We start from the raw sequence: 10,956 nt of genomic DNA, 5'->3' as shown, positions 1-10,956 counted from the left end.
CCCTCTTCAAATATCCATTTCAATGAGGTGAAAACTCATATGAGAGTGTCCTTCATGGTCGTTTCGTCTTCAATATGAGGTTGGGACTTGGAGTGATGTCGGGACTTGGAGTGATGTCGATAACACCGTTTCCGAACTTCTGAGGCCACATCCGCATACAAACTCTGCCTTGCATATTGAGCAAATCTTGGTCCCAAAACATTCAATAAAACAGACTTATGATCATTGTTGTTAAAATCCCGACTTAAATCCTACAATTCAGGATTTTGCGACTTTCTTCACCTTCAACGACTTAAATCCATAGTAGAATCCCAAAATAGACAAAATCCATCGATTGTGATTGCGAATTTACGATTTCTTATAAACTAAGTCATTTATGACTATATACCATTTATAACATATATTTAGTATTAAATTTTTTGGGTAAAATCCATCGATTTCAATTGCGATTTTACAATTTCCTATATATCGATTCTACAAAAGTCCTTGAGTAAAATCCTTCGATTTTGATTGCGATTTTACGAGTTCCGATTTTGCTATTCCCTTTCGACTTGAAGTAAAGTCCCGATTTTGACAATCTTGCTTATGATGTGAAAAAGATGTGACCATCTGGGACGATATGGCCACCTATCTGCCTTTCACCATTTTGTCCACCACTACGACCACCGTTGAACTCCATTCTCCACTTAGACAGCCGTCTATAGCCACATTCGACCATAGCTTTCAACCACTACCATTAATATTTAAATATTTTTTATAATATAACTTCTGAATAAAAAAAATAAAATAAAAACTTAAATTTCTTTGGATATTGTGTTTCATCAGAGGTAGTGTGATTCACAGGTCAGAGAAACCATGAGTATTGTCAAAATAGCCTTCTTAATAGTTGCCCGACTATAGTTCACGCGACGTGCTTGCAAGTTTATGGTGTCAATTTGTTCCTTTCTCGAATAAACATCACTCCACTATCATTTGTCCACAACAACACCTCTATTTAATCTTTAAAACATTCTCATAATTACAGAAATCCATTTAAACTAAAACACAAACAAAATAGCTGAAAGGCCAAATTGGCCTCCACTGACTTGTGCTAATGCACAACATGAACTTTCAAAGGAAAAAAAAAATCTGAATGCTGAGAATGAATACTACAATTTTAAAGCCTCCTTGAAACGAATGCTGAAGTTATTTTCTAGACCTTTCTTACCAACCATGGGAAGATTTCCTTTCTGCATCATTGCTGCAAACTCGTTATCATCTATGCGCCCGTCCTGCATAAGATAAAGCACGGTTGATACTAATCATACATGTAATTAAGAAAGCATCAGATTTTGACTATAAGGTGTTCAATATTTTAGCAGAAACATTGAATATTAAACATTACGTTCTTTTACTGTTCATTACAATGGAAACATCTATATCACTTACTTTATCTGATAGGCGATACGGCTAAAGTAGTGGTTATAAGTGCTTTTGGGGTTGAGTTAACCCTTATTTGGATAAACCCTTAATCAATTGTTTATAGCATAAGCACTTGTCATATAAGTGTTTGTGTATTAGTATTTCTAAAACAAAAGATAAAATAAAGTCAAACTGTTCTCATATAAATTATATGCTATTATCAAAAGTTATCCTAGAGAGCTTACAAAAATAAGTTGAGAACAGTTTATAAACATGTCATAAATTGTTTCCATAAGTTCCCCCAAACAGTTTATGTTAGTAGATAAGCTCAAATATAATAAGTCAATCCGTACACACTCCTAGTTCTAAGCCCACTTGATGCCTCACTTGGTAATTATTTTAACTCAAACCATATATTTGAATGAATATCAGAACCACCGTCAACCACGATGAATTTCTATTAATGAAGAACTTAGATGTAAGGAGAAAAAATTTGTATCAAGAAATGTAAATACAATTCTATTGAACTATATAGGCCTAACTAGGGATTGGAATAGGCTAGGCCGAGCTAGGCTTTGTAAGGCCTGCCATATTTTTTTAAAGCCTAAGTTTGGCCTGCGGCCTATCATAGGCCTACTTTTTAGGCCTGAGCCTGGCCTTTTGAAAGCCTGATACGGCCTACAAGCCTGTTTAAAAGTCTATATCTTATGAACATATTTAAATAAGCAATGTGATCCAAGTTTAAATGGACTAGCGAACTAATAGTTCAATTATATTAAACTCTCTCTTGATAATCAACACGAGGTTTTAGGGAATTCGACTATATATTGTATCAAATTTTTATTCTAGTTTATAATAATACATTTATATATGCAAAAAATTAATGTATACTGATAAAGCTTAAATTATTGAAAAAGTTTACAAATTTATATTTTAATTAAAAATACAAAATATAATATAACAATAAATAATATTATTCATATTACTTAAATAGGCCGGCCTAATATGCTTAAGAGGCTTTTTGAGAGGCTTGTGGCCTGGCCTTTTAAGCTAAATAGGCTTAAAAAAAAAGCTTACGCCTTCTCTATTTAATAAAAAAGATTGGTCTGGCTTGGCCTATTCCCATCCCTAGGCCTAACTCTTCAATTTGAAAGCGTGGTCGGCGTCCGACAAATGTCTTTGTCTGACACAGACACAACACCGATACATGTGGTTAGGTTCAATCACTTCCACTTTCTCAAATAATTATGGTGTTTATGTGTTAGTGTTAGTGTCGTAATGTGTCAGTGTTAGTGTCGTAAACTACAAATATTGAAGAGAAGGATGACAAAGTCAACAAGTTAAGACCACTTACATTATCTTCATCGATTTCTTTGATTATCTCTTCCAAACGAACATCTTTAATGCCAAACTCGTCGCTAGCTTGTTGAAGTTCTTCTTGAGTAATATAGCCACTTCCATCTTTATCAAAGTAAGAAAAGGCTGCAAATAGATGACCTTCTCTTTCAATCTTGTTAAGATGCAATGTTGCCGCAATGAACTCACCATAATCAATTGTCCCACTGTTATCTACATCAGCCTACAATTTAAAGGTATAGTGATATGTTAGAGATTTGAGTTAGCCTGTTAAATAGAACACATTAACTTATCATTTGTTCCTTTCTACTTTATAACGAGTCCTTTATAAGATACTTACCGCTTGCATTCAATCATAAATTTCAGATTAGCACCAACTTTTTTCAAACCATTTTAAGTTCTTCAAAAGTGATTTGGCCACTGTTATCTGTATCTATCATCTTGAACATTTCTTTTAATCTTGGTCAACGTTAATGTCCTCTGTCTGCAATAGTTATGATTTGTTATCCAATGACTATTTGGAGCGATTAAAGAGGAAGGAAGAGGCATGTATACTCCATTACAGTAGTTCAGAAGTCCCACATCGAAGGTTTGTAAACAACATAGACAACCATGTACCTATAAAAGAAGGGTGTGTGCCATACTTCAAAACACATTCGGTGACCCATGTTTTATACTTGAGTTGTCCCATGAGTTCTATTAGTATATAATTTGTCAATGTTGGGCGATGTTGTTGGAGATTCTATATGGATACATTTTTTAATGTCTTGATTTCTTGTCATTTAGAATCCCTGCAAACATCGTTGACAACAATGATAAAATATATTAAAATCAATTTAAATCATTACAAAAACTATAATAACTCATTTTTATAAATTTATCCAATAAAAGAGTGAATGTTGAATTAAAAAAAAAAAAAGTGTTCCAATATCATAGGCTCTTATTATGTGTATTTTTTGTTTTGTTAGCAAAGTGTCCTTGGATTGATGATAAATTTTCGTTAGTTTAAGATATTTATCCATCTATATAATTATTTCTCAAACAATTTTTCTTAAGGCAGAAGATTCATTTAGTTTATCAATAAATTAATGTATATGAAATTTTGTAAAGGATCTAAAATATTCAAGAGACAGAACAAAACAAGAAGATGGAACACATGACAAAAAAATTTAAACTTTGTTATTCAATAACTCAAGGATAAGTGTTTTTCTCACATGCATTATATATCTATTTTTTGGGTACTCGGTATCCAACCAAATGAACAATTAATCCGGAGAACCGATCCCACCATCCATCAATGGATGGTTCAATTGAAGTAATAGCAAAGTCATGTATGAACTAGTACAAAAATTGTTGACATTTGGAGAGGATTCAAATCTAAGACTTAGAGACACATCATCATGAAAAAATTAAAGTAAATGATTCCAATATGTGTTCTGATACTTGGAGATCTTTATTTCTCTTGACTTTAATTTCCCAAATTGTGAATCATTTACTGTTAGGGATATCAGCGCAATGCGGAAGCACAGGATCGATGCAATTGGGAATTAAAGAGAAGTAAGTAAAATAACAAGAGAAATAACACACAAGATTTACGTGGAAAACTCCTCAATATGAGAAGTAAAAAACCACGGGCGATCACGAGCAAAGTTTCACTATGTAAAAGAAAAGAGTACAACAAGTCCTCTTATAGTGATGAGGACAAAGGACAATATTTTCTCTATGTAATTAAGAAAGCATCAGATTTTGAGTATAAGGTGTTCAATATTTTAGCTCAAAGCATATATTTGAATGAATATCGGAACCACTGTCAACCACAATGAATTTCTATTCATCAAGGCCTTAGATGTAAGGAGAAAAAATTTGTATAAATTAGAAACGTAAATACAACTCTGTTGAACTATATAGCACTAACACTTCAATTTGAAAGTGTGGCCGGCATCCGACAAATGTCATTGTCTGACACAGAACAAGTCACACAACACCGATACATGTGGTTAGGTTCAATCACTTCCACTTTCTCAAATAACTATGGTGTCTATGTGTTAGTAATAGTGTTGAAAACTACAGATATTGAAGACAAGGTAGCTAAAAAGGATAACAAAGTCAAACAATTAAGACCACTTACCTTATCTTCATCGATTTCTTTGATTATCTCTTCCAAACGAACATCTTTAATGCCAAACTCATCGCAAGCTTGTTGAAGTTCTTCTTGATGAGTAATATATCCACTTCCATCTTTATCAAAGTAAGAAAAGGCTGCAAATAGATGATCTTCTCTTTCAATCTTGTTAAGATGCAATGTTGCCGCAATGAACTCACCATAATCAGTTGTCCCACTGTTATCTACATCAGCCTACAATTTCAAGGTATAGTGATATGTTAGAGATTTGAGTTAGCATGTTAAATAGAACACATTAACTTATTGCTGTGAATCTATGATAAATTTTAAATCATAAATTTCCATTCCATTCCATTTGCAAATCTTAACTTTCCATTCCATTTGCAAATCATCCACCTTATACTTACCGCTTGCATTAAATCATAAATTTTAGACTCCTTAAGATTAGCAACAACTTTAAGTTCTTCAAAAGTTGTTATCTGTATCTATCATCTTGAACATTTATTTTAATCTTGGCCGACGTTAATGTCATATGTCTGCAGTAGTTATGATTTGTTATTCGGAGCGATTAAAGAGGAAGGAAGAGGTATGTAAGTATTCCATTACGGTAGTTCAGAAGTCTCACATCGAAAGTTTGTAAACAACATAGACAAACATGTACCTATAAAATAAGGGTGTGTGCCATACTTTATAAACATTTGGTGACCCATGTTTTATATTTGAGTTGTCCCATGAGTTCCATTAGTATATAATTTGCCAATGTTGGGTGACATTGTTGGAGATTCTATGTGGATACATTTTTTAATGTCTTGATTTTTTGGTCACGTAGAATCGCCTTCAACGTCGTCATCTCACAATGACAAAATATATCAAAACCAAATTAAATCTTTACAAAAAAAAAAAAAACTATGTGCATAATGTAATATCTTCATGAATAGTGCTAACTCATTTTTGAGTTTATCCAATAAAAGAGTGAATGTTGAATTAAAAAAAAAATGTTCCAAAATCATAAGGTCTTATTATGTGTAATTTTTCATTTTGTTAGCAAAATATCCTTAAATTGAAGATAAATTTTCGTTAGTTTGAAATATTTATCCATCTATATAATTATTTCTTCAACAATTTTTCTTAAGAGACAAGATTCATTTAGTTTATAAATAAATTAATCCATTTGAAATTTTGTAAAAGACCTATTTAGGAACAAAGAATTGATTGTAAAGAGATAGTTAGTCACGGATGATGTAATATCTTTCCAATCCAATTACAGTTAAGGCATTTATCTAATATAATTTTTTACTTTGTTTAAAAGAAATGACATGATTGAAATGGAGCAGGTTGCACGAAAAATGTTACACTATCTTTGTCTTTAAATATTAGACGCCCTTTAGTAAATCATAAAAATTAAGCAAATTGGTTGTGGTATTAAATTGTTAACAAACATTATACAAATTAAAGTCACGAATTGTGATTTATTATACACATGCATATAATATTAACAGTTGATTTGTTCTTACATAGTTAATATTTATCACTTTATTCTCTTACCCTGAGACGAGTTAAACGCTTTAGAAGAACCTGGTCCCCGGCTCTCCAGTATAACCCGACATAGCCCAACATGTATTTCAATTGCTTTGGACCAATCACATTTCAAGGTTTTTTTATTCATTTGCCCTTGTGTTAATTTCCTGGATATGTGTGTTTGAACTTTGAAGCTCTACTTTAGTGAAGTCATATTTCATTTGTCTTAGATGCTTCTTTTGTCTTGTGTCCTTGACTTTTGGGTGGATTACTTTTTCCTTGCAATTTTAATTTATTCTTCTTTGTCCTTTTTCCCCAATCAATTTGATGACAAGTATTTTTCTAATACTGGTTTAAGTTGTGGGAATAAGAAAATAACAAATAATATTATGATAAAAATAGGACAGAAGTTAACCAGATCCCTTTTCAAGTGTACATTTCAATAAGGAGGTGAAACTCATACGAGGGTGTCTTTCATGGTCAAGAGATGCTTCTGTTTTGACGGTTAATAATTTTATTGTCTCATTAGGTATTATGACAATACCTTATATTTCTTGGTCAAGAGAAGTCTATTTCCTCTAACTCCTTATCCTCTTTAATTAAAGTTTTTTTTTATTTCATTTTTTGATATATATTTGGATTTTTTTTCTTCCTGAATTCATGTGTAGGGTGAAAATTAGAGTACAAAAGGTGTGTTTTCTATGTGATTTTGATACAGGATATGACAATTTATATGAAACTTTCATTGCCCAGGTTCAAGGTAATGAAGAGTAATTGAAACTTAACACAATCTGAGAGGTATATCTTTTAAGTCTACGAAAATATGGGTTAGCAGTGCTTTACGTTCCCTGTAATATAGGTCATTTCCGGTTTTCCCACTGTAATTTATTTTTATTTACCCCATGTAAAAAAATTGTTTTGGAATACTCCATAATAGGTCATTCAAAAACGAAAATTTCTGCAAAAAAAAAAAAGTTGGTTTTTGAATGACCTATTAGGGGACATTCCAAAACAAAAAAAAATTATACACAAGAATGAGGAAGAGAGAAAGTGAGATGAGATTATGAAAGTATGAACAAGTGAATGCATTAGCTATTACTGAATGAGGAACCAAGGTATTTATACACAAGTTCGGCTATAGCTTGCTTCACAAGGCAAGTGCTAACTAACTAATCAAATTAGGTAAAAACAAGGAAATAGTTAGTTACTTAAGAAACAAGTAACTAACCCTGTTAGAGAATAAGGAAGATGATAGTAGTATAGCTAGAGACATAGCTTGCATTGCAAGTAATAACACTAAAGTTGATAATAGCTAGAACCATATTTTTAATTACAATTTAAAACAAACTAAAAAAATTAAAGATTTTTTAATTACAATTTAACATTTATCATTACCCTTGCTGCAGCAGAATGAACATGGACGACTGTTTGTGTTGTTACCCATTTTGCAGCATCGCACAGAAACGGTCGGTTGATCAAGCAAGTCCTTGTGCAGTGTGATGGACTCAAGATGGCCAAGGCTACTTGGGAAAACTGGTTGACATTACAAGCTGATTATCCATCTCCAAATTGAATTGGAAGGAGATCCGAATGATCTGGAAAGGAGAGCAAGTAGGAGGCATTAATTGAAGGAAACTAGGAGAACTCCAGAATTTTATCATATATTTGTATCCAATAATTATTGAGAAACTAGGAGAACTCCTGAATTGGAAGGACGAATATTAATAATTATTAATACTAACAAAGGTATTTTTGCTTTTGGATAACAAACTAACAAGGTCTTTATAAGAGTCAAAAACTTATAAGAGTCAATGTTGCCTGAGAGTAATTTTTATTTTACAACTTTCTGTTTCCTCTTCTATGATGACATGTGAAGGCTACATTAAACTAAGGAGAAGAATAGTGTCAGCTACACACTTTACTAAACAGCAAATCTGCAAATGTATTGATTTGTGCAGGCCACACTTCAATCTCTACAAAAATCATTGGCGTTGATTCGCAAGAATAGTAAGATATACATAAGTTGATGAAGGAAAAAAAGTTGGTGGTTTTCCACAATAACAAATTCAAAGTAAAAGGAAATATGAATTGTAGTCTACATGTGAAGGAAAGAAGAAAGAGACGAAAAACTCAGGAGAGTTGCAGCCTCTGATGATCATCATCCATAGGAGGAGTAGTGGTGGTTTCTCCATTTCTGCTAGGTCTTTGATAATTATTGAATGCTAGGTGTGCAAGTTTTGCAGCAGCCAAAGAACAACCAATTTACATGTGTTAAAGATTCAGCAAAGACATAACACAAGCCACATTAGTAAAAGGATTAAAGAAATCAAAACTCGGATCAGTGGCAATAACTTTTTTTGGTTCATTTATACACATCGATGATTGCATTTGATTTGTAAATAATGAAGACAGAGTAATATACATGTGCGATATTTGATTTCAAAAATATTCAAGAGACAGAACAAAACAAGAAGATGGAACACATGACAAAAAAAAAATTTAAACATTGTTATTCAATTATTCAGGGACAGGTTTTTGTCTCACACACTCAGTATATATCAATTTTTTGGGTACTCGTATCCGACCAAAAGAACAATTAATCCAGAGAACCGATTCCACCGTCCACCAATGAAGGGTTCAATTGAAGTAATAGCAAAGTCCTGTATGAACCGGCACAAAAATGGTTGACATTTGAAAAGGATTCAAATCTAAGACTTATCATAAATAATCATTATTTCAATAGCTAAGTCTCCTTCTCTGTTCTCTCCCCAAATCTTCTTCTATTCCTCCATCCTTTTTCTACCTTTTTCCCTCCTTGGAAGCAAACATGCTTTTGCATCAATCACCTAAGAAGGGAGAAGATTTGCACATCTTAGTAAGGAAAAGGCGTGTATACCATTTCAGTTGTTTAGCAGTCCCACATCAGAAGTATTTAAACAACACATAGGAATATCTACCTATAAAACTACAATGTAGACCACTTGATTTCATACATATTGAAATCATAGTTATTGTTCGGTTTTGTAAACTAAGAAAATTTTAACTTGATGCATTTTTTATGCCTCTTATTTTCTAGTTATTTAAAATTTTCTGGGTTTCCTATACCGACTAATAACATGGATGATTTTCTAGTTTAGCCAGATTTGGTTAGTCTAATATTTTCTATTTATTTATTTAATTTTTTTTTAAAGTATAATATTATTTTTTTGAAATAACTTAGTGGATAAAATTCGTTTTTTAAAGATGAATAAGTAGGATGTTCGGAGTTCGAACCTCGACCCTGCATATAATAATGCCTTGTCCATGCAACTTGTAAAGAAATTTAGTGGATATTGGATTATTTTATAATAAAAAAATTAGTGGATTTTAATTAAGGAACTTTTTTTTATCCATCCAAACTATTCATTTTGCCACCCCTAATTGAAATTGGTTTAAGTCATGTTGATAATTTGTTCTCAAATGTAACTTCGGAGATCTTTATTTCTCTGGAGTTTAATTGCACAAATTGTGAAATTATTTACCAAATTAAGCTCAGATGATCAACGACACTTTTAAGTATCAAAGGTTGAAATCTTTACCAAATTAAGCTCTCATGTCATCAAGCAATGTTTGAGTACCTCTTCAATTTCTTGACAATTGACATATTGGTGGACAGTTGAATGGGTTCTGATGCCTGATGTAAATCAGCTTTTGCTCATCAATCATACAATCTGAAATGTCATATAACAAGTAACTATAACAGTAAGATCAAAGAGCTCGACAAACACTATAACAGTAAGATCAAAGAGCTCGACAAACACATATGGCTATCATTTAATATAATCTTTAACGTTAGATCAAAGATAATATAACAAGTTATGATTTCTCAATGAAACTCGTCTATCATTTAATATAAACTTTAACATTAGTATCATATGGCTGGCTGCAATAGTTATGATTTGTTATCCAATGGCTGTTTGGAGTGATCAAAGAGGAAGGAAGAAACATGTATATATGTATTCCATTATTATGGTAGTTCAGAAGTTGTCCCACATCGAAAGTGTGTAAACAACATAGACAAACATGTACCTATAAAAAGGGGTGTGTACCAAATTCCATAACACATTTAGGGACCCATGACCATAGTTGAGTTGTCCCATGAATTCTAGTGGTATATCACTAGTCATTGTTGGGCGACATTGTTGGAGATTCTATATGGATACATTTATTAATGTCTTGATTATGTTTTCACATAGATTCCTCGACGGTGTCTTCCAATAATGACAGAATATATTAAACCATCTTAAATCATTAAAAAAATGGAAATGTTAACTTGTGTTCTTGGGACATAAGTTAAGAAGGTAAATGTAGAAAGTTTTTCTTGGAATTTGTGCATTCAATGTCTTAAAAGTTGCAAAAATTATACTTTCAATGTGGTGGAGGGGTAAAATTCCGAAAAACATTAAATTGGGGGGTAAAATTCCGAAAAACATTAAATTAGGGGGGTAAAATTCTGAGTTTTAAAATAGGGGGAGTAAAATTCCGAAAAACATTAAATTGAGGGGGTAAAATTCCAAGTT

At 32.2% G+C, this 10,956-nt stretch overlaps 1 protein-coding gene across 1 annotated transcript; it reads right to left on the bottom strand.

Moving 5' to 3' along the window:
* Positions 1-957: 957 nt before the first annotated feature.
* Positions 958-6,496, bottom strand: LOC146954566 (calcium-dependent protein kinase 17-like). The gene is made up of 4 exons (XM_085745069.1): positions 6,425-6,496; positions 4,886-5,113; positions 2,756-2,980; positions 958-1,271 (listed from the first exon to the last, which is right to left on the bottom strand). Exons 1-4 carry the CDS (start codon positions 6,494-6,496, stop codon positions 1,149-1,151), a joined length of 648 nt encoding a protein of 215 aa, XP_085601195.1. The 3' UTR covers positions 958-1,148.
* Between the last annotated feature and the right edge of the window lie 4,460 nt (positions 6,497-10,956).

The sequence above is a fragment of the Medicago sativa genome, chromosome 1 (assembly GCF_051527215.1).
Source record: "Medicago sativa cultivar Bolivia chromosome 1, Bolivia_mono, whole genome shotgun sequence".
NCBI classification, from domain to species: Eukaryota; Viridiplantae; Streptophyta; class Magnoliopsida; order Fabales; family Fabaceae; genus Medicago; species Medicago sativa.
The sequence above is the reverse complement of the archived record's forward strand: the minus strand, read 5'-3'. Positions and strand labels throughout refer to the sequence as shown.